Source organism: Indicator indicator, chromosome 11, assembly GCF_027791375.1.
Source record: "Indicator indicator isolate 239-I01 chromosome 11, UM_Iind_1.1, whole genome shotgun sequence".
Lineage (NCBI taxonomy): Eukaryota > Metazoa > Chordata > Aves > Piciformes > Indicatoridae > Indicator > Indicator indicator.
In genome coordinates this window covers 14408798-14436085 of record NC_072020.1, presented here as the reverse complement: position 1 = coordinate 14436085, position 27288 = coordinate 14408798, and the positions used below count along the sequence as shown (strand labels likewise).

General features: G+C 38.7%; 1 protein-coding gene across 1 annotated transcript in view; it reads left to right on the top strand.

Moving 5' to 3' along the window:
* The window catches only part of CDK13 (cyclin dependent kinase 13), a 43515-nt gene extending 20873 nt beyond the window's left edge, over nucleotides 1–22642 (top strand). The window contains exons 6-14 of the mRNA XM_054385107.1: nucleotides 5801–5990; nucleotides 8394–8450; nucleotides 11131–11232; nucleotides 11350–11427; nucleotides 13477–13593; nucleotides 14580–14711; nucleotides 17064–17269; nucleotides 20137–20709; nucleotides 21753–22642. Of these exons, the coding sequence (XP_054241082.1) occupies nucleotides 5801–5990; nucleotides 8394–8450; nucleotides 11131–11232; nucleotides 11350–11427; nucleotides 13477–13593; nucleotides 14580–14711; nucleotides 17064–17269; nucleotides 20137–20709; nucleotides 21753–22609 (2312 nt within the window). The 3' untranslated portion in view covers nucleotides 22610–22642. The remainder of the gene's footprint in view (nucleotides 1–5800; nucleotides 5991–8393; nucleotides 8451–11130; nucleotides 11233–11349; nucleotides 11428–13476; nucleotides 13594–14579; nucleotides 14712–17063; nucleotides 17270–20136; nucleotides 20710–21752) is intronic.
* The last annotated feature ends 4646 nt before the right edge of the window (nucleotides 22643–27288 follow it).

The window sequence follows — 27288 nt, the reverse complement described above, 5'->3', positions numbered from 1 at the left end:
TCTGCTGTGAAGACAGGCTGAAAGAACGGGGACCATTCAGCCAGGAGAAGAGAAGGCTCTGGGAAGACCTTACAGCTATCTGGAAGGGACCTACAGGAAGGCTGGGGAAGGACTGTTTGGAAGGACTTGTAGCAATAGGATGAGGGGCAATAGTTTTAAACTGGACCAGGATAGATTTATGTTGGACATAAGGAGGAAGTTCTTTACTGTGGGAGTGGCAAAATACTTGAACAGGTTGCCCAGGGACATGGTTGAGGCCTCATCCCTGGAGACGTTCAAGATCAGACTTGATATGGCCCTGGGCAGCCTGATCTAGTTGGAGGTGTCCCTGGACAAAATTACCTTTGCGGCTTCCTTCCAACCCAATGCAATCTGTGAATCTGTAATGTAATATCTTGATTCTGAGGCATGATCCTGCCAGGTGATAGATGTATGTTGGGTGTGGTGAGGAGGAATATCCATTTTGTGTGTTTCTTCCCCATCATTCAGAGGCAGGTAGGTGAACACACAAGCTTGGGGATGGGAACACATGACTCATAGTTTGCATTTTTGTCTTGTGTGTGTATGTCTTCATAACAGCTGACTTAACAGTATGTTCAGCAGACTTGTTTAAAAACCTCCTCTGCTTCTCTCGAGACATAAAGCCTCATTTGATTTGATAGGACTGGTTTCCAATCATTTTTCCCCCCAAAATCTAAGAACTCTAGTTATTTTTGTTGAAGATGTCTTCTTCTAGCGAGCAGGTGCAGGAGCAGTTGTGGCTGTCAATCGGTGACAGTAGTAAAAGCAGCCTGATATTGTTGGTGCTTATGACCAACTCTCCTGACAATTAAACTTTCCTTTGCTTTCCCTTTTTATTTGTTGATGGTAGTGCAAATGAATTTGAGTTCATGTTCATAGACTTCAGTTCATGTCCGTTTGGAACCAGGAGGATTGTGCTTTGCAGAAGCTCTTCATCTTCTCTTATCATTGGTTGTTTGTGGGTTTTTGCTTGTTTGTTTGTTTTTTGTCTGAGAAAGTTTGTGTGACATTCCCTGTGCAACAGTAATTGAAGATAACAAGATTTAAAACAGAAGTTGAAAACGACGATTTCCTAGGTATATTCAAATCTATACACCTCATAAGCTAAGTTAATTGATCCACTTCAATTATAAAGTATATCGTTAGATAAAAAGCTCTTTTTCTTTAGGCTTTTATCAGCTGTGGTTTGTTTTCTCAGTGAGTCTCATGATGTAGGTATGTCTTTCTTTGGTCCCCTGAGATGGTCCTTCACTTCTCAGTTGGATCTTTTAACAGGTAGAAGCTCTTTGCAAATGCTAGCTACAGGACAGCCTCAGTGTGTTTCTACTAAACACTGGAGAGTGCCTGACTTAGCTTTTGTTGTTGTGAATGTAAAATGGTAGGTGTACTGACTGGTACCTCCTCTGCCTTTTGACTGGAGAAGGCCTTTTTAACTGGTAACCAGAGGGAGGGTGTCAAACTTGGCATTGGGAGACTCAAAAAAGATCTGTGTTTTTTTGTTCTTTGTGCAGAATATCTGTTTGGATTGTGTGTGTGTCTGTAATTAATTTTAAGATGTAAGTTTACTTTAGATTAGGTTTTCAACTGATTTCACAGTACAAATTACAAAACCTTTTCAGGCATGAAGTTGGTATTTATAGCACACGTGTCAGAAGGACACTACTCTGGTACACTCTCATATGACTAGCAGGTTCTTTCTCACAGCTGTCAAGGAATACTTAGTCTGAAAGGTTGTGGTTTGGAAGGAGTGTGGCAGCAGTCATGTAGTCATCAGAGCACTTCACAGCTCCTTCTCTGCTTGTGTCATAGCTAGTTTTATCTGGGTTTCCTGGGAAGCTGAGTAAAACCAAACTGCTCTGAATTTCAGAAACATCTCATGGTCTATGGCTTGCCTTGCTGCTTCCAAAAGAACTGATAGAAACTTTTGACCGAAAGATTTTCTGTGCTACAACTAAGTTATCAGGAGTGGCATGGCTTCTGAAGTGGTGCTTCTCCTTTGTGTGTACTGTACTGGACTCTGGTCTGGAATGAGCGAGGACTTCATTGTGTGGCTTTTCAACTTGGTCCTTATTTTGGCAAAATAAGGGAAATTTTTGATTATGAATCAAAGATTTTAGTTTTCCAGTTCTGTTTGATAAAATTTGGTGCAAAACTGGCATGGAATATACTGTATCCCGAATACCAGAAGACAAATGTTAAGGAAATGGAGAATGAGGACAATTCAATTATTTCAAATCAATCAAGGTAGAAAGTAAATATTGTGTTGCATAGAGGAAGCTGAGGAGGCTTATTAGCAAAATGGAAATCTGCCGGAGTCTCATTTTGACCAGTGTGTACAGAACAAACCATTGAATACCTGTTCAACAACTCAATGTTGTACATGCCATACACTGAATGAGGCAGGGATCCTTTATTGTAAAGCATTTTTATATTTCAAGATACCATTGTAATGCATTTATACAAGGACTGAATTAAAGTGTGCACATAATAAGGCATATCTGGTCTCATGATTCTTCTGATCTATATCAAATCAGATATTTTTAGAAACCCCAAACACCTTCCTTACGAAAGTATGTTTGGAAAATTTGGTAAATATTTGTTGAAGGGTTGTCATCTGTGTAGGCCTTTGGATTATTCTCCCATGCTGCTCTCTCCTGGCCTCCTCCCCTCCTTGGCCCCTAATGTAAAGCGCTTGTATCTTACTTTGGCAACAACTGTGTCACAGATGTCTCCGGTTGGATCTGTGTGATTTGGTAATCCAAAAAAGTCCAGAGCCTGCTTGTGTCACAAAAATGCACAATATGTTTTGTTTGGTGATTCAGCCCTTCAGAAAATGTTTCAGCTTTTCTAGATCATCAGTACCATGTTTTGTTGAGTTCCCCATTTTGTATGCATAGCCTTACAGCATCATACCCCAGTTCATGGTGTGTTACGGATAAGAAAACTGCTAGAGCTCCATTACTTCAAATACATGAACAAGAGGAGGAAATGTGTTAATCCTTTCATTAGTCTCAGCCAGTGTCCCCCTTTCTGACCGTTACCAATCTTAACTGACAAAATGGTTAAAAAAATAAATTTTTCTAAGTGGGAACACAAGGAGTCGCATGAGGATAGTTTCCATCCATGTGAGTCTCCTTCGTTTACTGTGTCACTCCCTAAAAGATTCAGCTGCTATCTCTTAACCAATATTCAGAAGCAGGCAGTATTCCTGCTCTTTAGCTGTTCCAGCTCTGTTAACATGCAGTGACATTAAGGATTCTTGTTCTCTCAGTACTGAAGAAATAGAGATGAGTGGTGTGCTATTAGCAAACGAAATGGGCCCCCGAGACATGACCCCCCCACCAGCGCTTTGTGGTATCATATGGAAATGAACTGCAAGCTGCTTCGCACCCCACAAGTACTTATTGGGAAGTGCAGGTCTTTAACATAACAGCAGGAAGAGGAGTAATGTTAAAGTCAAATAAATAATTCTGGGTTCATCTGACTTGCATGTTACTGTAACTGCTTCCAGAAATGTGGATATTGGGCAAAACTAGCATGAAACAAAGGGTAATTTTGAAATGTAACCTTAAAGTTATTTGCCTTATAAAGGAAAGCTCCTTTATTGTTTGTTACATTTTCCTTTCTGAGGATGGATATTTGTGTGGTATTTGTTTTGATTGAACTAAAGGATGTAAACTAGAACTCCGACTATGCTGTCATAAGCAGACTGCCTGTGTGTGGTTCACTTATGAAGTCTTCTATGATTGTTTTGTATTTCCTGGATATCTTTATCTTCTTTCCTTGTTATGAAGGATCAGTCCCCCAATCCAGTGAAAGGCAGTGGAGGTTTGAAATGATCAAATAATGTAACTGTTGTGTTTACTAAAGCATTAGGTCTCTATCAGAAAAAGTCTGTAGGTCTCTGTCAGTTTGTTGAGGAATAAACTAACTGAAGTTTCACTTCAATTTCTCTTTATACCTTATTTTACAGCTGCAATCACTCTAAATATAGTTCAAGTGATACTGAAAATCAGGATTCAATGGTTAGATTGCTGAAGCTAGTAGACTAATTTTAATAGTTCTTCATAATCAGCTGAGAAGATTCAGCTTTGATTTAGAACAAATTCTATCTTTGTATAATGTCTAAGTAGTAAATAGGCAGTAAGGCAAAAGTGAAATAAGCTCATGCATTTGCTCTTGCTGTGACATGGAAGGAACATCTATCACTAGCACCATTCTAGGGTATGTCTTTTAATGGGAGTTGCAGGGAATATAAATAATCAGATGTCATCTCAGGTACTACTCTCTTTTATAAATTGTCTCCATTGCTGTCAGCTTCCCTTTTTGTATGAGGGTACCAATTGTGATTGCTGGTTATGAATAGTGGTGAAAAATCCTGGGAGCTAGTAGCAGAGTAGGGTTTTGCTCAAGGCGTGGAGCCTACTTTGCATAACAAGATGACTGTTCAGCTGTTCACACTAAACAGATCTTCGATCCTACTGACCCTTCGCAGACTTTCTCTTTGTCATGTATACACAGTGTAGCCTGCTGCCGTGACAGGGTTAAGTTTCCTTTGTGTTCCAGAGCAAGAAGGTACCAAGGTCACCAATCCTCAATTTTGTTGATGTGATATCCTCTGATGGGCATATCTAGATTACTCTGGCACTGCAGCATTGATATCAGGTGTTTTTTTCCAAGGCATTTTAAAATGTGTCATGGTTCATACTTCAGTAATTGCCAGTGAGGTACACCTTACAGGAGGTTGCTAGCCATCTTGAAAGACCAAGATCAGGAATCTCTGTCCTTTGTCCATGCTCAGCTGGTGATCTGCATTGGTGAACACAGTTACTTAAACAGTAACTCAGCAGACTTTGGCTTCTTCATGGCTCCTAATACTTTGTTCCTTTTGAAGTGATGGGAGGAGGTTGTACTTGCTTGATTTACCTTCTGCTCAACCTCTGAACACACCAGCAGGATTATTTTTGAGTGGTGTTTTGCTTCTCTATAACATACAGCAGGACAAAAGGATCTACATAAAAACCAATTAATGCTGAGTACCTTACATGATGGCCTGTGATTTAGCTGCTGGACAGATCTGTTACAAGTTTAACTGTATGAGTAATCTTTTTTTGTTGTTGGTTAAATAGCAGATGGATTTAGCACTCTTTCCTCCCTATTCAGCTACTATGTAAGAAAACAAGTCGACTCGTTAGAACTTGGCCATGGCATTTGTGTATGTTCTGGCAAGCTGACTTCTCATTATTGCTCCAAGGCTTTCAGTAGCTTCCAAATTGAAACTTCTTCTTTAGGAGCTAGACCCCTTCATAAAGTCCCATTGGGCTGAAACGATTTGTAATTTAGAGTGCTGGCTTTGAAATCTCTTAGGGGGAAACATTAGAAAGTGGGAGGTAGACAGACCCACTCAAATGTGGTTTCTGCATTGCCACCAGTGGTCTGCAAGGACTGCGTTGTCCTTTCCGCCGCAGGGTTAAGAAGAAGGGGAAAAATTAAGTACTAAAAAACAGATGTTACTGGAGTGGGTATATTGGAGATTGGTTAATGCTGCTTCTGAAGCACTCAGCACATTTCCTGTTTTAGATGCTATGCAAACTTTTTACTGCACTAGATTTCATTGCTGTTACTGGACTTGAGATACAACTCAAAATATTGCAGAAAATGTAAACGGTTCTGTGAAAAATATTTCTAATTTATGAAAGTAGGGAGCAGCAATGCTTTGGACTGCTGTTAAATCATTTTTTCTCTTTCTTTCTCCTTTCCTTTCTTTTTATTTTCCTAGGTGCATTTTACCTGGTATTTGAATATATGGACCATGACTTGATGGGACTACTGGAATCTGGATTGGTTCATTTTAATGAAAATCATATTAAGTCTTTCATGAGGCAGCTGATGGAGGGCTTGGCCTATTGCCACAAGAAGAACTTTTTGCACAGAGATATCAAATGTTCAAATATTCTACTAAATAATAGGTATGGATATTACTTAAAAGTATGTAAAAAAAACCCTCATGTGCTAACATCTTTTAATCTTCACAGTTCACCTGCTCTAAGTCATTAGCAGAATGTTTTTAGATTGCCTAGTTTCTTTAAAATCAATTGTAAAGTATTAATCTTACTGCTTAATATTGGATCATACAATTGTTTGTTAAACTTACCTGTGTAAACCATCAGGATTAAAATATTAACCTTTTAGCTGAAAGTGGGGGGCAGATTTATTTAAGTTCCAATATATTAAAAGACAATTTTAGGACATAAGTGTTTGATGTGTATTCTTTTTTCCATCTCATTTCAAGATGAATTGTGGTTAGGCTGGTTCTTTGTGATGTCATTCTGATCCTCGTCTTCATCAGACAGGATAATGTTTTGAAAGAATACTTGATGAGGCATGTTCAAACATGTTATAGTCATAATCAAACAGGGAGAAGAATTTGTTTCTTACCTCTTTAACCACTTGTAGTTACAAATCAAATTAGTATGCAGTGTGCAACAGCAGGAGGTAAAAAGCCCATGTAAAGATAACTCATGGCTTCCATACAGATCTACTGTTTATCAAATCCAGCAGTACTAAAACCAGGGAGAAACTGTGAAAGTGAGGTTTATAGCAACAAGAAAAGAGTATCTTTACAGAGCATACATTCAGGTTTTATTTGTTGTCACACGAAGTTTTTTCTATCAGGAGATTCAGAAAGATGAGACCAGTGGCAGGATTGTTAACACTTACTAAAGGGAACAGACAGGAATGCTCCTGCTGTAGCATCTTGAACACAGTGATTGTGGGTGATGCTTAAATAGGAGGAAAATGAGAGCCAGACTTATCAGTTTCACATGTTCTCTTTAAAAATCTTCTAATACCATTGGAGATGAGTTACTAGGCAAAATGGATCAAGAGTATCTTTCTGTAGGACCCTAGTTTTGTCCCAGCTTTCTCTAAATTGATTTTTCAATTTCTTCCCCCTTGTTTTCTTATCATGAACTCACATTAGACTGTTTTCAGCACTGGATCCCACTGCATTCTTGCCAGGTTATGAAACACATTCTTGAACAAATGTACACATGCCTCTACATGGCTCACTGTGTCCATGTGCCTAATCTTGCTGACCTGCTAATCTTCAGTGGTGGTGCTGTCTCTGTCCACCTTTGGGAACTCAGAAGCTGTGGTGTAACCTGACAGTGGAGCAGAGTGCATTGTGGTTGAGCTGGAGCTTTCTGTTGTATTATGCTCTCTTCAATCTGCGATTGGATTTTTTTCCCCTAGGATATTTTTGAGCCTCCTTAGATATTTGCATTAAAATAAGGAAAAGTTCATAGTTGATCTTAATAATTTTAAGCGAATGTTTCTAAAATCCCATTGCCAGCCTGAAGCCAAACACACGAGTTTGTATCTTTCAGAGATGCCACTTGCATGTTTGCTCAAAAATTCACTGATCTTCCACCAATAAGCTCTCTGAGGAATAAACATGTAAATTTGAGGGAAACATTTCTTTCTTTATGGGAGTTCTCCAAGTGTTGCAACACTATCTGTGGGGAAAAATGGAATATAAACTAACTTGTATATTTGATTACCACCAAATGGTCATTTTTTCTCACATCAGCAAGTTTTGCCCTGGTATGATTAAAATTTGTTTGAAAATGACATTTGCACTTTTTGAAAGTGACAGTTTTGAAAGCTCATAATGAGAGAAAAACAGCCTGCCCACATAACATTGCAATGTTGCTTTCATCTGTTTAGAGAAGCTTACAAATAGATTTATGTTTAAACCATCCAGACTTTACACATGGTGGGGACTTCTGGTCACTGAGCAGTGCCTTTTAGCTGTGGAAACTGCCAGGCAAGAGCTCTGTTTCTTCTGCTCTTTCCCACATACATGGGAAAACTCAAGAAGGGGTTAGGGGTTGTGTCATTAAGCAAGTTGGCTGCTGCCAAAAATAGAAACCCTTATCTGGCTGTATTTAAACATTACGAGAGCAGAACAGGGCTTTGACAGCTTCCTAGAAGGAATTATGACTGCTGATAGTTGTTTGTTGTTCAAGTGCTTATGGTAGTAGTAAGGCATGAGAAATAGCAGCTTCCTCCCACAATTTTTTCCCACAGTTACTGATTTGTATACATACATACACCTAAATTTTGACTAACATCTGATACTGTAAGTGCCATTTGATGAGCATACCTAATTTTGTTTACTTGTCTTTGCTATACAGTAAGTTAGTGTATTTGTTAACTGAAGACATGCCTGGATTGTAAGGCATTGCCTTCTCGTTAATGTGAGATGAAGATCAGTTGCACCTGTGTCAAAATCACCAACTTCACCTGGCTTTTGGGGAGGAACTCTTAACAGGATTAACCACTAAATAATTCTTTGCTTTTTCCACCAGAGGGCAGATAAAGCTTGCAGATTTTGGGCTTGCTCGGCTCTACAACTCTGAAGAAAGGTAAGATACAATTATACTGTAACAAAGCATTCAGAATTTTAATCTTTTTGCATAACTTAAGTATTATGAGGGCCAGAAAAGAAGGCTGTTTTGCTTAGAGGAGATGTTACTGTACTGTAACACGAGTGATTGTTTAGGATATGGAAAGAAGCGCATCTTGTCTTACCCTACATAGAAACATAAACCTCTCTGTAAGTGTATTGGTTTCCCAAGTGCTCTGGGACTGTAGAGAGTGGCCATAAATTGATTAGAAATGAAGAGTTGCAGCCTTAAGTAGGTTGCATCAGTTCGTAGGCTTTTATTATTCCTTTCTGGTCCTCTAAACGTAAAGTATGTTCTTTCTGTTGGCATACTTAGGAAAAGTTTATTTAGGGAAAGCAAATTTTTTTGCTGACACAAATGAGCATAAAGTTTCTTTGCAATAAGCATTACTTCTGTGTAAGATTTAAGCTTACATTTGAAAAGGTTCATTGTATTCTTTAGGGGGTCAGTGCTGTTGAATCTGCTGGAAACAGAGATACGAGTTTAAATAAAAGTAATTCTGAAACTCCTTGTGACTTGTGCTTCTGTTGTTCTTGGCTTCATTATGCTTGTACTCCAGGAAACAGGTGCACAGCTTTTATGAATAAGAGCTTCAATATTTACATTGTCATGCATTTGTCATGTGGAACTGGACTTTCAAAGTTCAGGCTGAATGTTCATTACAGGTGATTGGATACAGAGAATACTATCTTTGACTTGATTTCTGCATGCTTACTTTGGGAAATAATATTTATAATGTTGCCTTTGTGAGTTTATTGTTTCCTCATAGAGCTCTGAGCTTGTTTTGAACCTGATAGTATTAGTTTCACTGTCTTCTGAGCTGTTTGTTCAGGAACATGTGCTTAAGTATAGTTATGAAAACTGCTGAGTGTAGTAGCAGGGTAAGAGAATGTTAAACAGCTGCTCAATAATTAATTTTTGGTTTGGATGTACTTAAAAGGGATTGATGCCATCCCACTGTCTCATTTTAATGTGCACCAGACTGACTTCTTTTTCCTCTCTGGTTTACCATGTGGGGTTTTTTCATGTCTGTTTTTAAGTTACTTAAATTTTGCTTGTAAAACTGACTGCTCATTAAGAATTGAACAATTGAAAGTTCAGTGTCTTTATAGTGCAAATAACAAATTTTACTCTACACCAAACAGCAATCTTATTATGCCATTATACTTATATGAAACCAAGAGCAAAATGTAATTATGCTAGCTAATAGATTTCCCAGTTGAACTTGGGAGGATAATCGGAATCTCATTAGTACATTTTTGATAGTTCTTTTGTCGTTCATTGTCCTCTGAGTAGCTACTGACCTGCAGTAACAGATGTAATTCATGTATACCAAAAAGTGTATAAGGGCTGCTGCTTTACATTCCTGTATTCGATGATTGTTTTACCTGTTTAGAATTAACATACTTTTGAAAAGGGTATAGAATTTAGTAAGAGCATTATGGGGAGGAAATAAATATTTAACTTAAAGCAAGGTCCTGTCGGTTGTTGTAGTTGTGCTTCTCTAAATGTTACTCTGGTGAATTTAGTGTACTTGGAATAGGAGATATGACAGATTGTGTAAGAAAACATCTGTTCAAATAAAAGAATGCCATATACTAATATATGAGTGGTGTATCTGTAGAGAAAGTCCATACTGTGTAAACATTTCTAGAGGAATGCTTACTTCAGAGATAAATATGATAAATGATGGGATTGGTCCCAAAACATACTCCATTTTAAAAAGGAATTGGGGAATTTCATAATGAAAAAAACACTCTGATTTTGCAGAAATGATACCTGTACCACTGACTGTGTCATAAGAGCTCGTTAGACTTCATGCTGCAGTTGTTCAAACTTCACACTTAATGTTACTCAGCTTTCTATTTGGAGTTGCCTAGTGTTGGTAAGAATGAATTGCTAAAATTGAGTGAATTTTGGGATCACTTTTAAGACATCCTGGTTGAAACAACCTAGCATCTGTTTTCTTCCTTCCATTCTGAATCTGTGTGTTGATGTACACACATACACACAAGAAGAAAAATCTTAGATAATCCTCACCTTAGTGTGAGAGTAGAAGGGATGATTAGCAGTGACCAAAACTTTTGGTTAGAGCTCAAAGGAATTAAAGATGTTGTGAAATATAGGAAGATATTAGAAGTGTTCCAAGCTGTGGAATCAAAATTGTTGAACCATGTAGTTCAAGAAAAAGTCTTTTGTCTTTTATTCCTACTTACAGATGGGATAGTGACTTCTTTCTTCTTTCAGAATGCTTGTAGAGGTCCTATATTCAGTATGCTAATAATCAGTAGTAGCCCAGAAATTGCTGGTTTTATCCAAGCAGGTCATTCTCCTGAAGTGACCAGCAATATAGTAGACATGCATTACTGCTATCCAGATGATACCCGAGGTACAAGATTGATGCAGCATCGAGATGACAATGTGGTTATTCCTATCTTCAACCTCTCCTTTGATAGCCCTGGTGAGACAGCTCTGTTTGCTTCTGTGTAGCTGCAGCTTTGTAGAACTAAAATTAGGAAAAGGGAGCAGAAAACTGTACTGTTCTTAAACAGCACCACAGAAGTTGTCCTCAAGTATCAGTTGTTCAGAAATGAGGTCATAGTAAAATGACGGTACTCTCTTTTTGCTCCCCCAACAGCCGACCATATACCAACAAAGTTATCACATTATGGTATCGGCCTCCTGAACTTCTGCTTGGAGAAGAGAGATACACACCAGCTATCGATGTCTGGAGCTGTGGGTAAGAGTTTGGGACAAGTGTAGCAAGCATAAAAACAAGCCAAGAATAAGTCTTAAATGTTTCTATCCATCTGTATTGGAAGCCATAATGATGGAATTGTGCAAAACTGTTTTACAGCTGCATCTTGGGTGAACTATTTACAAAAAAACCAATATTTCAAGCAAATCAAGAACTTGCTCAACTGGAACTTATAAGGTAACTTACACTACCACATAGCAGGTGATTCATACGCTGTCAGGTTTCTTTTTTTAGTGTTACAATTCGAGATCATGTACTGCAAGGATTTCCAAATACTCGATTACTGTCCTGGGTGAAATGATAGATATGTTGAGGGGCATGTAAAGCAAGTAACTTTTGCTCAGATGTGCAGCCTAGCAAGGCACAGTTGAAAATGAAGAGGGATTTTTTTGAAGAGCAGCTGGAGTTGCCTGTTACTGAAGTTGTAGAAAGAGAGTGGTCGAAATACCCATTATTTTTTAAGGTGATGTTGCAAATTCCTAGCAACAAATTAAACTAAAACCACGAACAATAATAAGCACAAATGGGATTTGGGAGAGTCAGTTACTTGGCATACTTGAGTTCTTGTTTCAAGCCTTCCAAATGCACACCTGGGCTTTATTGTTTTTGTGGGAATATTTCTGTCCCCTTACAAACTGCCAGACACTTTATGGAAGTAAAATTCTGTTTCTTTCCTTGATCCCAATAAATCATAGAATGATAGGTATATAACGCAGTAGAACCAGAGCATCTGGGTTTTTCTGTTTGGTTGGGTTTTTTGTTTGTTTGTTTTTTCCCTTTATTCAGCAAGCAAATATTGCTCTTGATTCTGATACCATAATTGACCTTGTAAGTGAGGAAAGGTCCTCTTCCTAGAAACAGGGGGAAAAGAGGGTGAGTCCTACAGAATCTGAACAATAAACAGTCAACATTCTTTTAAAAATTAAATTAATAAAAATTGAGATGTTTTTCAAAGGTTAAACAGTAGCAGGTTTCTGTGTAATGTGTTAGTAGCTGACCTGGAAAAATAAAGCTTCTAGAAGGTGTGAAGCAGATGGGTGATCATTCTTAGTGTAAGAACTAGTGACTTTTTGAAATTTTTGCTTTTCAGCACTAGGTGGCATTGAGGCCCGTCACTGTGCAGTCACTTTTTAGTTTTTTTTTCTCTTTGTGTTGTACCTCTGGTAGAGCAAACTAAAATTTTGCAGTTTCCATCTGCTGCTGGAAGCTTCTGTTTGTAGCTCATTTTTCCTCTCTGCTGATGTTATGCATTTTTGGCTGTTGAAATGTAATGTATCAATCTCAGCAACATCTCTACCAACATCATGTTACAGTCAAAAATTCTGCGCTTAGATTCTAACTTTCATGTTCAAAGATAGAGCTGAAGTAAATTCTAATAGGAAAAGATGGATATATAATTTTTCTTTTCCCTCCTGAAAGTTACATACTTGAACCAGCTTGAAGTCAGGTTCGTTTGCATAGCATTCAGGGCATAACTAATAGATCATTATGTCTCTTACACTAACCATTTAAATCTAATAAATAGGACTGGTGAGCTAGGGCAATCTATTTGCAACAGTGTCCTTTTGTGGGTGCCTGCAACAGCGTTCAAAACTTTGAATATATAATAAAGCGTCGCTTTAGTTCTTCTGCTCAGAACTGTGGTGTTGGTCAGCCTGTGCTTAGCCATCCTCAGTTGGACAAAATGGATGGGGACAGAAAAGGAGGAATAGGATTGTGGGCAACTCTGTGGAGGTGGACAAGGCTTGAGACAAAACTTGTAACCGAAGTGAAAAAATATACAGGTTATCTAGTGATCAGATCTTGCTTCTACTCTTGGGCCGTACTGAGATTTCTCCAACCCCCATGTGTTCAGTGTTAACGAAAATCTCAGTGAAAAGTGCTTTTTCAGCCATTTGCTGTATTTTTCTTCACTTGCATTGGGAGCTAAGGACGTAAAAGTTAATTAGCACTCTAAACCTGGCCTGCCTGGTTCCTGCAAGTCAAAAACCCAGAGTATTGTCTAGGGTGGGATGAGATAGGAACAGTGCACTTAGAGCATAAGCAGCTCACTGTGATTTCATGGTGTTGGACATTGAACAGTAAAGAAATTTTGGCTAAAAGAACCTGAACATAAAAATTGAAAACTGTTTTCGTATTCAATAAACATGCAAGAATAAAATGATAGCTGTGCTGTCTTTATGGTTTTGGCTCTCATACCTGTTTTTTGCTTTCTTTTTGCTACAGCCGAATTTGCGGGAGTCCTTGTCCAGCTGTGTGGCCTGATGTTATAAAATTAGCTTATTTCAACACAATGAAACCAAAGAAGCAATATCGTCGAAAACTGAGAGAAGAGTTTGCTTTGTAAGGATGAAGAATTGGTTTAGTCAACTGTAGTAGCATTACATTTTCCTGGAGACTTTGTGAGCTTCACTGTTTTCTGGAGAATGAACGTAGATTAAATGTAAAGAAGAACGGCTTTAGGTTCTTGTCCTTCCCATGATACCCACAGAGCTTGTATTAACCCTTAATTAGTAGGAGCTTCAAGAAGAGGGAAGAAATCTCTAAAATATCATCTGCCTGTCAGCTTTCTCTTAAGGAAACATTTGTTTTCCATGATTGGTACACCTGTTCTTTGTCCCGGTACAAAAACCAGCTCAGAGTACTTAATTGTTTTTTATTAGGACAACTGGCTGCACTAAATATGTCGTCTGGTTAACATTACAGTCCTTTGGGTCATAAATTCATTCAGCAGAGAGGAGTTATCTGAACCATACAAGTATTCTAAAGTACTACCATTGGACTAATTTTGTGGGAATATCACACGTGAAAGTTATGAAAACCAGCTGTAAGCTTGTTTTAAAGGGTTTGTTCCCCTTCTTCAGTTATTCTGGGTTTGAGGAGACATGTATCATCCTGTTTGTACTAAGGAGACTTAGATCTTGAATGCAGTAGAATTACTGTCCATGGACTAATCCTGAAAGCAATAGAATTATTGTCCATGGACTAATCAAAAATGTAACTCCCAGAATGCTAAGTGTAAAGAAACAAAATAGCCTTGACCGTAAGAGGTGGGCTGCATTTTTTTGTAAGGACAATGTTTCAAACAATCAGGCAACACAAAACAAAGCAAGCCTGGGTTATGTGCTTGCACAGGCAATAAAAAGTGGAGTTAATCTCTGCCTCTTTTCTACAAAGCTGCACTTGTGAGTGGTTTTTGTTAGAATGTAACTTACCTGAGAATTTAATGATCAGTTATTTGGGGAAAGGTATATTTATTAAAATTTTGCACAGAAGTGTGTGCTTCAAAATAAAAATGTGATGCTTTCCTCCCTTTTGCTCTCTCATAGCATCCCACCAGCTGCATTAGATTTATTCGACTATATGCTTGCTCTGGATCCCAGCAAGCGCTGCACAGCCGAGCAAGCACTTCAGTGCGAGTTCCTGCGAGATGTGGAACCATCTAAAATGCCACCTCCAGAGTAAGTGATTTCCTTTGGTAACAGTCCTTACCTCTGCAGGATGTGAACATGCACTGGTCTCATTAAGCTCACCGTGTTACAGTTAAAGTAGGTGATGGCAGAACAAAAATCTTGATACGTTTAGTGGTGATTTTGCACTAAGCTGGTTGTACAGCTGAGTGACTTGGCACCATGATACCAGTTCTTGTGAGGATCTGCAAACTGTTTATTATCCCCAGAAATTGTTATTGACTTTGTACCTTTGAAAGCAAGCAGAAATTTTCAGATTAAATGTTTTTAATGCTGAAAAAACATCATCTCCCTTTTATTTATTTATCAGTGTCTACTTTTTCCAAGGGTTTTGAGGTCCTCCATGAATCTGATTTGCCTTTGGTAAATGGCAAATGGATGGTAGAAAGACATTGGGTATAGAATTCTGCAAAGGTACCTGAGAGTTAAAGTCAAATACCATAAATCATTTCCCATGCCAGTTGAGATTCTTGGTTTTACAGAGAGAAGAAGTGAAATACTTTGTGCACAGCTTTTCCTATTTTTTTTTTTCTGAGAGGAAATTTGTTGCAATGTCCAGTAGGGTTTTTGCAGTGACTTAATAGTAGTTTTAATCAGTACAAATCATTGTAACAGACCCTGAGGAAAACAATGAAAAAGTATTACAGAATCTACAGGTGTCGTTGTTCCCTCAAGATATAACTATCAGAACATAGAACATTTAATATTCGAGTTATTTAGACCTTGAAGGCTGACTTCTCTTTAGCTGCCAGCTGGGAAAAATGTTTGTGAGATTTATCTAAGAATTTTGTTGAAAGTCTTTTGAGGCGTTACGTGTTACATACACATGGATGCTCCTGATACCTGAGGCTAAGAGGTTTCATTGTCTGAATACGACTATATGTATCACTGTCTGAGTATCAGGAATCAGCAGTCTTAAGCTATTCACTAAAATCTCAGAACCACTTGTATAGCACCTTGCTTAGATGCATTTTAAAGTGAGAGAGTGGGATAGAAGTTTGTTATGGTGGGTTTGGTGATTGATTGTGTGCTTGTTTGGTTTTTGTTCTTTGTTTTTTTTTTTGTTGCTTGCTTGGTTTTGGTTTTTTTGTTGGTGGTGGTTTTGTTTGTTTGCTTTTGTTGTTGTTTTGGGGTTTTGTTTTGATGTAGTTTTTTTTAGGGGATTTGTAGTACATCCATTCTAGAAGCTGATTGATTATGGAAATTCCAAACAAGCTGGTCATTGGTGTCTTTTTAAAAGTTGGGAGGATTTACACTCACTTCTGACAGGAAAGTGTTGACTGTTCTCTTGGAAGATAAATTTCTGCTTTGGGGAAAAAACAGCTGTTCAGTCAAACCAAATGACAGTTCTGACTGCAAGGACTGTAGGATATTTCTTACAAAAAGTTCTTGCTTGCTTCCAGTTGGTTTTGACTAAATACATGGCAGGTCTTTGACCCGGTATACAAAGGGAGAGAATTAAGGAAGCAGTTGTTACAATTGCCTTTCCAGTGGCTCTTGTCATCTGTCACATAATTTTCCCATGTTCCTGGGTGAGGAGACTACTCAGTTATGAATATGTAACAGGAAAACAGAAGACACAACTTTTACTGCCTATCTCAGTATTTCCATTACCTATGCAACAGGTTCCTCAGGAAATCAGAAATGGCATGCCTGCAGGGAACACTAATGGAAGCACAGCACTAGGGGCAGCTGACTTCATTAGGACACGTTTGCCTCTGCTTTTGTCTGTCTTGTTCTTCCCAGTATCCTGACTTTGCTAGTGTCAAGTGCTATATATTCCTGCAACTTTTTTTTCCCTGCTCTGTTTTCCCCAAATAGTAGATAGCCGTGTTTGTTACTGGGGATGGATATATTTGAACTCGGGAAGCAGTAGTATGTTCACAAATGGACGAAAGGAATTGGTCGCCTGGGCCCTAAAAAAAAAAAAAAGGAAACACTTTCATATTGACAACTCTGTCACCTGTTAACTTTGCCATTTCTGTTTTACAGCAAATGTGCGGCACTGATTTTCAAGTCTTGAATTACACAAATAATAAGGCTTTTTAAAAGTATGAATGTAAGAATTTATTCTCATTTTAAGATGCACGCTCCCCTTTTCTGCCAGAGGGACCTGTGCTTCTCAAATTGGCAGTTAGCAAGAAGACTTCAGACAGGAAAAAGCAGATCTGAGATTCACCTGGCTTTGGGTGTTTTCTGGTGTATTTGTGAGTTCAGTACCTTCACCTTTCAAAAGTTACATTATGTATAATTTGAGCATTTATTTTTACCAACATTGTTTAAAAAATATTTAAAAAAAGAAGCCTAGGATAAAACTGATTTATCTCTAACCATTCTTTGCAGCCTTCCTTTGTGGCAGGATTGCCATGAGCTGTGGAGTAAGAAACGCAGAAGACAGAAGCAGATGGGCATGACTGATGACTCAACAGCAGCTAAAGTCCCTAGGAAGGATCTCTCTCTAAGCATGGATGAGAGCAGAACCAACACCCCACAAGGCATGCAAACTTCTTCCCAACTCAAAACTCAGGGCAACTCTAGTGTAGCACTTGGTCAGTAATATTTTTCAGTTCTTGTAATTACCTTCTACTTGGATTGCACCTCTAGAAGTTTTAGATGTTATTTTCAGAGTACTGACGTCTCCTGGATTCTTGAGGGAGGAACAGTATTGTAAGTTAAATCTTTGTTACAAAAGATTTACCTTTGCTTTTGGAAGCTGCATTCCTTTTAAGTTTTACATAATTTTTCAGTCTGGTCAGAGCAGCTACCTTGCTCTGTAGTTTGAGAGGATTTTCTCTCTTGCTCATCTGTAATTCTTCTGTAATCCCCAAAGGCAGCTGCTGCACTAAGTTCCTCACAGTATCCATAGACTTGAAGAGCTTTATTGGTATTGATAAACTGATCAGAAGGCAGATTTTAGAACAGTCATAATTTCCAGTGAGACAGATTCCCTCTGCATGTTACCTGAGCCTTCAGCTTTTCAAGTTGTTGGGTCTGAACCAAGTTGTAAAAATATAAACACCGAAAAAGAACCAACCCTGAAATCTGATATAACAAGAAGGAGCTACCTCTGTAGATTGCATAGCCATTAAGTCTAAAACTTAACCAAAGTATTGCGCTTGGACGCCAACCTAATGGATATAGTATAAAGAGAAAAGAAATTATTTCCTTTGCAGACACCATTGAAGATAGCAGTTTGGGGATAGTTTCCTCATAATGTGTAGAAATATACAGAGTAACAATATCACGTGGATGCCTGAGAAGTGTAATTTAGACCATTTTTGTGCAGGGTGACCATAAATCCTATGGCACTTACACAGAAGTTCCTTTGAAGATAAACAGCAAATGCAGTAACAGGGCCTGAGTATTTGTTAATACTAACCACCTTGAGTCAACTCTATTTATCAAAAGAACAGAGCTCAAAATACTGTGTGCAAAGATACAGAAGCTAATTCTTTTGATAATTTATTGCAATTTATTGACTCTTGCTCCTGTTCATTCTCTGCCACTTTGTAAGTTTAGGCTGAGCTTCTGGCAGCACTTTCAAGCATGACTTTTTGTAGCCCTTAAATTTTTTTTCCATGACAAATGAGAACTGTATGAAAGTTAATAGTCCAAAGGACAGTAGTTACTCTTTGTGGTTTCATAGCAAGTAGCCTTATGAGAGACTATATTTATTAGTCACTAATACTAACCATGCAAAATAAACTAAACCAATAGAGAAGGAATGATTCAGACCTATATTGCTGTTTGCTCATAAGTACATAGAAGAGTATATCCAGGTAGAAGACAATTTAATTTTCAGTGAGCTTACTTCAGTAGAGAGGTGTTTTCTGTATTAAAACATTTCTGGAAGCCATAGTGTACTTGAAATAGTATCATCAAAGAACTCCCATATACAAGTACATGCTTGAAACAAAATGGTTGTATTTGTTTCTGAGCACCCCAAAAGAAGAGGCTAAAAGGACCTTTGATCAATTGCTAATGTTTGCATTTCTGAATGAGACCCCTGGTTATTGCATCTTGCAAATTAACAGGAACTTTGTAGATGTCAATAATTCTGGTAGAAACTGGCAGGTTTCCCAGAATACAGTTTGCTCTTTGAAGGGACTTGAAACTAACCAAAGAGTGTGGAAGAAGTGCATTAATTTCCCTGTATGGCATTTTCCTGCTGAATTGTCATTGCGAATCTGAGAGAAGGAAGTTTGAATGTTGAGCGTCCCATCCTCAGATGATGGTATGCAAAATCAACTGTTAAGCATGAAACCTGAGAATCCAGCAGTACAAGGCATTAGAAAGGAGGCTTTTTTCCTGTATTGCCAAATAAGTGGTGGTTTTATTTTTTGTATTTATATGTATATATTAAGTCATTTAAGTCCCTGGATCCCTCCTGAGTAGCTTCCAAGACCTTGTATCCTGGTGCACATCCAGAAGTAGGGCAGTGGATTTTGCAACACTTGGCAGCTGTGCTGCTTAGTCTTGCAAGGCAAATACTTTATATTTTTCTGTGACCATTTTTTAAAGTATAGCTTTGAATCTGCTATGAAATTAATATGTTGCTGAATTAGCAGAGTGGAAGGGATGGAAGAGGACAGAATGTGTTCATGTTGATCAGAGTTAAAAAATGCAGGGTTCTGCCAGCAGTCACACACCCCCTTTTTAAATTTTGAACTGCTTTCTTCTCTAAATCATCTATGCATTGGGCATGACAAAATTCACGCTGCTTCACTTCTTTTGAAATAAACTACCATGATGGGTGCTTGACACTAAGAAATTACTTTGATATTCTGACTTCCTTTTTCATATTCCCCTGCATTGTCATAATCCCTTCTTTGTGGCAAACTCAATTTCACTGAAGAAGTTATGTCACAAGCCCGCATTTTCGTGCTACTCACTAATGGACTTCTTGTCCTTCAAACTCAGCCCTTGCTTTTGCATTTACACTGCTAGCTTCTGGGTCACCTAGAACCTAGTCACTTGAGCAGGTGTTAGAATCTAGATGTTGAATTGCAATGGACCAGAATATGTCTGGAAATGTGTTTTGCAGATGGCCACTCCTTAACAGAGGGATGTGATATATCAAAGATATATCAAAATATTGTGGGGATTGGAAATCTTACAGCTGCCTAAAGCAGGTGGCCTTAAGCCTTAGCTTAGTTGTGGAAAATTGAGCTCCAGCTTGATGTTTCTCATCTGTCCAAGTGTGTGTCACCTTGGAGGTCACTTTATGTTGGATCTTACTATTCCATTTCCTATAGATGCTCCCCCAAAGGCAGTTAATTTGTAAAAGCATTCCATTTCTGTGTTGTCCAAACCCATGTTTTGCCAGTTGTGTCAGCCATGCTAGATTAGTCATTATTTTGAGTTTCTGAAATATGCCATTCTAAATAATACTTAAAAAACCCTTTTTTGTCTTTAGCAAAAACAACCACTGGACAGCAGTTAAACCAGAATGAAGTGGCAATCCTGCTAAACCTGCTACAGTCTAAGACAAGTGTTAGTTTGGCACAGTTTGCCCAAGTGTTGAATATTAAGGTAAACCCAGAGACTCAGCAGCAACTAAATAAAATAAATCTTCCTGCTGGAATTTTGTCAGCAGGTGAAAAACAGTCAGAACAACAACAGCAGCAGCAGCAGCCGCCACCACCTCCACCACCACTGCCAGAACAGGAGCCGCCTCTAAAACAGCCATCAGTCACACAGCCTCCTGTGCCACCTGCTCAACTGAGTCAGCCTAAGGTTGAGACTGATGCTGCCCAGGCAGCTGTGCAGAGTGCATTTGCTGTTCTGTTGTCTCAGTTAATAAAGGCTCAGCAAACAAAACAGAAAGATTTTGCGTTGGAGGAGAAGGAAAATGGATCAGGAAATGAAATGTCATTGCAACTCAGGCAGCCTCCAGAGCCCACCACTCCTGCATCTGTCAGCCGGGACGAGGTGGAATCTCCAGCACCCAGCTACCCACACCTGATCAAGTCATTGTATACACCTGCAGGTACTGAAGGGCTTTATTGCCTCCAGCAGTGGAGACCTTGTAGTGTGGGGATATAGAGTTAATGTATTAGCCATATGAGTCTGTGTGAGTGTGGGAGAGATGAGTAAATTGATTGTCGCCTTTTATGTCTGGATCACAGAATTTGTTTCTCACAGATGATATGCAGGCAGTACAAAAGGTGATCCCCACTCTGAGGTATGATGAAACAGTTGCACCAGTTACTCTGGGGCTTGAGGGTTTCTCAGTGGTGTTTGTAGTGGAGAAGACAGTCTTCTGTACAAATTCATAGATGGGATTTGCCAGTTTTGACTGTGTGTGTTAGGTAAAACCTGGTTTGGGGAGAAAGTGTTTTATTTTTAAATGCTGACTGGAGTAATTTCTTAGTGTCAGGTTCTGTAAGTAGTTAATCATAACAATTGCTAACACACATTGTTTAAGGTTTCCATTGAGGTGCAGCAGCAGCTTCCTCAGTCTTCTCAAAGTTCACAGCTCTGTTGTGGATCTCTTTGGGGTGCTATTTCAGTTTTCTCATACAGTGGTTTTTGTATTGTTCTATGATGTTTGCAGGTGTTGAAAGAAACATTCTGAAGTGCATTTGGGGGTGGTTTTAGAGTTTTTGTGGGTGGTGGTGTTTTCTGTTCATGGCGGTTTTTTTAATCTTAAGTTTTGCTGCTCCTTGATAGAGTGGCATTTGTCCCTCAAGACTTTTATGCCGCTTTGCAAGTCTCTGCTGATCCCTCTTTGAATATCCTAGAGTTTGTGTTGCTTGAGGTTTGCTTTGGGTTTTTTGTTTGTTTGTTTTTCCTTAAGGAACTTAAACTATTTTTCTTGCCTGGTAATCTTAGTTTGAAGAGAAACCTGCATCACCCTCCTGAGGCAGATGAGCTGTTGCTTTCACCAAAATAATCTGTCCAACTATCAATAAATGCAACTAATAAGTTAATGAGAATTGAAGTAACTTCATTGTTCTAGGAAAGACTACTTTCCTGTCTGTTGTTATTGTATTTGCTTTATGCCAAAGCTTTTCTTTTTTGTTTGCTTAGGTCAAGAGGATTTGGTTAGGCAGTCTGAGATGAGGCTTCTAAACCGAACACCTGAACAAGAACGCCCTCGGATCTTGCCTCCAGACCAGCGTCCCCCAGAGCCACCAGAGCCTCCACCTCTCACTGATGAAGACCTTGATTATCGGACAGAGAACCAGCATTTGCCTATAACTAACTCTTCAGGAGCGGATCCTCACGCAGGAGTGAAAGCAGCTCTTCTGCAGCTGCTTGCTCAGCACCAAGCTCAGGCAACAGCAGAGGAGCCAGTACAAACAAGTGTGGATTATCAGGCTAGAGATTCCTATGTAACAGGCCCAGACTACAAGGATAGCTTTGGATCATCTTCCTTCTCATCTGCCCATTATGGCAGTAGTGATGGAATAGGAAGTGGATCGTCAGGAGCATTAGAAAGGAGGAGCTTCCTTGGAAACTCAGATATTCAGTCTTTGGATAACTACAGTACTGCTTCATCTCACTCTGGTGCTCCCCCTCCTCCGTCAGCCTTTTCAGAATCCTTTCCCAGCTCGGTAACTGGTTATGGAGACATTTACCTCAACACTGGCCCCATGCTCTTTAGTGGAGATAAAGACCATAGGTTTGAGTACAGCCACTGCCCAATCCCGGTTCTGGGGAGTGGTGGTGACGCTTCTGCAGGGCCAGAGAGTACACACTCTTTGCCCACAAAGATGCACAACTACAGCTACGGAAGTAACTTACAGGAGAATCCCAGTGGCATCAGCCACATGCATGGACAGACTTGGACTTCTCCTGCCCAAGGACCTGGCTATTCCCAAGGATACAGGGGACACATTAGCACATCCACAGTGAGAGGGCGAGGCAGAGGATTACCATATTGAGTATCTGTTTTTCCTCAGGCACATCATTTTTATCTGGAGAAACTTTTTTGTTGATGTTTTTTTTTTTGTTTGTTTGTTTGTTTTGTTTTGTTTCCTAGCTGCAGTTTAAAGCAGCAATTCAACAGACTTGAATAATGTTAATTCAACAGCTTTATTTTTATGTGGAAAAGGGTCTTGCATACAGTAGGAAAAATGCAAAATGCTTAAAACTCATGCTGTCTGAAAACTAGGTGAATCGATTGTACATGTTCACACACTCTAGTTCTGAATTTTATTTTGTATTTTGGCAGTTTTAAGTGGATGCTAAATTTAGGGACATCAGCTTTTTATGGCACTCTTTCAGATCTTCTGAACTATGCACATTTGTGCTTTTTTTGTAAGTTTGGACCAACTTTTATGTAAAAAAAGAAAAGAAAAAAAATTTTACAACAATCAAAGCAGGGCACTGATTTATTTGGTATTTTTCTTTTTACTGAATTACCTTTAGTCAAAGGTCACTGTCAGTCTTTGCACTGCTTTCAGTGTTATTGTGGAAGGTGTACTTTGTGCTCATTTCAGATAATAAAACACAACCTTTCTCTTGATGTGAAATTTTATAAATATTTGGTCAATGTTATTTTTTTTTTCTTTCAAGGAAAAAAAAGAAAGGATATTCTGATAAAATGTTCTCTCCATCTGCCAGGCTTGTTTATATAAAATCTGTTGTACTTGAATGGTAAGTGCCTTAACATGTAAGCTTAAGGTCTGCAAAAAATTGGAAGTACTTCATAGATTGATATGACAGTAATACCTAAACCTAGGTAGTTAATGTGAAAATTCAGCTAATAATAGGCAACTCAGATAGGTCATAACCTTGTGCTCTTTACTTCAGGTGGGGCAGTTATTTAGAAACCTAATCCTATCTCAGTGAAATCAGAATTTCCAAATTGAACTTCATGAGAAACATTGAAAGTGAGAAGAATGAAGAGTGTAGTTTTTCCTCAGCTCCCTTTTGGAGGTTGTAGTAAGTGTTTTAGTTCCTCTGCCAAATAAACTGTACTTTATATGTCCTTACCAAGTGATGAAATAATTTTTGATTTTGTTTTTTTTTTTTTTCTCTTAAACGTCAACAGAAGTCATTACTTTGCTTTGTGTGAAATGCTGGCACTGTCGTTTTTACAACAAATCCTGCATTACAAGAAGTAACCAAAGCAAAAATAAGCAGTATTTAAACCAGCAGCAAAACATTTTCCACTAGTTCTAATTCTTTGTAAATTTGTGATTGTGCCAATTAATTGATTTTATATCTGCAATTCAACAGAACATTTTAATAGTGGAATTGAGTCTCTCTGAACAACTGAGTTAAAACTCTTACCAAGAATCACTCCTTGTTTTAAGTACAACTTCCAGCATGTCTTTTTTTTTTTTCCCTTTGACAACAAGTGGTCTCTCTCCTGCAGAGAGGAGGTATGGTTATATTTTGCATGTACATAAAAGAATGTTTTAAACCCCATATTGGAAACAATTTTCCAACTGATTATCCAGTTGACAGATCGGTACCTTATGTAACTGAGTGTTTAATTATTACTTTTTAAAAAGTAAAATTTCTACTTACACTATTACAAATGTAGTCTTGTCAGTGACTTTCTGGATTTTTCAGAATAGAAGCCAAACTTGTCGGTGTTTTGTTTTGTTTTAGTTGAAAATCCTGGTTTATACGTGGCTAACTACCACCATGTAGAGCATGGAGAAACTCACTTGGCTAACTACATAGCATTTGAGGATCTGGCAGATGAGAAATGGAGAGAGAGAGTCATGCTGCTTATGATGTCACTGTAAGTCTGGCAGTTGCCTTCCCTAGATACAGCAGAATATGCTGCAATCTGGAAATAAAAGTGGCCTGGTCAGAAGCACTTAGGACCTGAATTAGCCTGGAAAACAAAAGCTTCATGTGTGGTTGACAGTGCATTGGGCACCTTCCCCTTAAGTAAGGACACACTCCCCCTATCATTTTTCTGCTAGTAAAATCTGAAAGGCAGAAATAATTAGTGTCATTTAGGTATGGGCAGTGTCAGCTAAGGATTTTTGTTTACCGATCTCAAAAGAGCAATCCCACAGTGATACACACAGATTGCTACTTTTCAGAATCAAGCTAAAGACTTAAAGCTTTGAGGCAGTTGTTCTCAGTAAAAATCTGCAGTCTGATGTTACTCCACTGCACTTCAAAATGTATCTGCAGATGATAGTTGTCTTAAAAAAAACAAACACCAAAAAACAGGTAAGAGCAAGTGGAAGGTAGATCAGAGGACTAAAGGATTTGATTTCCAATACAAAAATGCAGGGAAGGTGGTGTGTCTCCTGCTTCTTCCCTTTTTGGAGGTATATTTTCAAGTCATTTAGTTCATCTCATTTAATGCAGAGAAGCCAGTCCCCTCAGCAGGTGTAAATGGCAACGTAGCCTCATTATGGACTGACAATACCCTCATGTTGCATCATTCCAAAATGAATTTCAGTCTTCAATCACGAATTAAAAACCACAAAAACACAAAACAGCACAAGTAATCCTGACTGTGAGGAGAGAGGAGGAGATGCAATAGACAGTGACTTCCAGGTCAATCAGAAACAAAGCTCTAGCACGCTGTGGCAGATGCGAACTGCACAATGACTTTTCCCCAAATTCAATTTAAAGATTACTAGCCTGTGACTATTATTTGCCTAGGACAACAGTGCTGGGGTAATTTGGAGGGAGAGAGAACGTACCTTCTCTGCAACCCAAAGATCTTGGCTCTTTTGTTGACAGCCTTTCCTCCTGGGCAGGTAGAGGCTGTGCATGGGCCACGAGGGTATGAAGCTTCTCCCTCTCCAAGGCAGCATTTGGGGTGTGTGGCAGGAAGATTTCCATGCTCCCCTGGCCCTAGAGTTGTGTCTGGGCAGTATCTAAGGACTGTAGGTCTTATCTACATTCATTTGTACTGAACCTGTGTGTTATCTTTCAAAATTTCTTGAGAATTAAATCCCATGCTGAGGTGCTTATGTCAGTTCAGAACATTACCCTTTTGAACAAATTACACTGGGCAGAGCGAGCTGTACGAGTTTGGCATTTTGCGTCACATGGCTCTTGCATTTTTGATGCAGTAGTAGGTGTTCTGACAACCATGTGGTTTTTCTGTGGAGCTGTGGCTTTCATTACTTCTCCCCCTCATTCCTTTGGGTTTACGTTTTCTGTGCTGCAATTCCAAAGTGTGCTACAGAGACCTGGACACTACATCAAAAAGTAAGTGTTGTGTGTTTGTATTTCTAAATATAGCAAAATACTGTAATCATGAACTGTCAAGTAGCAAGTACTTCATTATTTATATTCAGTGGTCTTTAGCCATACCATAGCCTCTTTAGCCAGAGGAAGAAACTGACCATGAGTAGACTGCTATGGCCATGACTCAAAATGCTTAGTCTATTATAATACTTAAAATCAGCCAAAGGAAAAGGAAACAGCTTTTCTGGCGGATCCCTAGGTGTTACCTAGAACAGAAGGAGCAGTGTTAGGGAAGAGGGTGTAAAAAATACATTTCCTTAAATGCTAATTTAAGTTCTTGGAAAAGTAATTTTTAAATGCCAAACTTCTCTATTTTCTTATGTCTCCATAAAACATGCTCTATGTTAGATTTTCTCCATACCACAGTAGTGTAAAGCGCGTTCTGGGAGCAGAGGCACCAGGTGTTGTACTGTAAGTTCTGCAGGCTTGGGTGCTCTTCTTTTGTTGGTGCAGGAGGCGGTTTTAGTTTTGGTGAAGTTTACAGTTGGGTGAGTTTAATAGATTATTGTGCAGTAAAAACTGAAGTACTGAAGTAACATAGGATACCACATAGGATACCTCTTGTCTGCGGGCAAACTAGATCTCAGACCATGAATTCTGTTTCCAAGAGGAAAAAATCTCAGATGTCTTGCATTCTTCTTTTCGTTAATAAAACACACAAGTGTTTGACATACAACATTTCTCCAGTCTGTTCTGTTACACTGTTTTCAACATGGGGAAATTTTGGCTATTTCCCTTCTTGATATTTTTGGGATGCTCTGTGTATGAGGAAGCATGCCCTGAAATCAAGGAGTCACCTGAAAAAAAACTATTTGAATTCTGTATTTAAAACGACCTTGGGTTGACTTTAAAAATCAAACTAACTTTTGCTTATCAGGGTGAAGAATACTTTATTGCAGGACTTATTTCAAGACAGCCTAATTTAAAATAATCAAACTGTTACACTTCAGCTTGCTTACTCTTTGTTATTTTAAGCCATTTGTATATAAAATGTATTGTGCAGCCTGTAAATAAAATACATGAAAACCTGAAGTCTTTCATTGTTTTCCCTCTCTGGTTGTCAAACAGCACTTCAAAAGAGCTCTGAGTTAAACTGATGGTTGTTGTGTGGTGGTTTTTTTTTTCTTTTTGTTTGTTTGGTTTTTTGGGTCCAAATGAATATAATATTCAGTGTGTTAAAATTCTGCAAGTTACTTTAAAAATATTTACTGCTGCACTACTTTTTGAAAGGAAAACTGCAGCGACTGGCAGTCTGAGTGTTTGTTGCTGGAGCAGGGCTCCTGGTTAAGGCAGGAGCCCAAGCGCAGTGCAGTGTGTTGTTGAGCACTGGTAGAACAGGAGAAGCAGGTTAGGGGATACAGGCCTCTCCAGTGGGGAGAAACTGTTG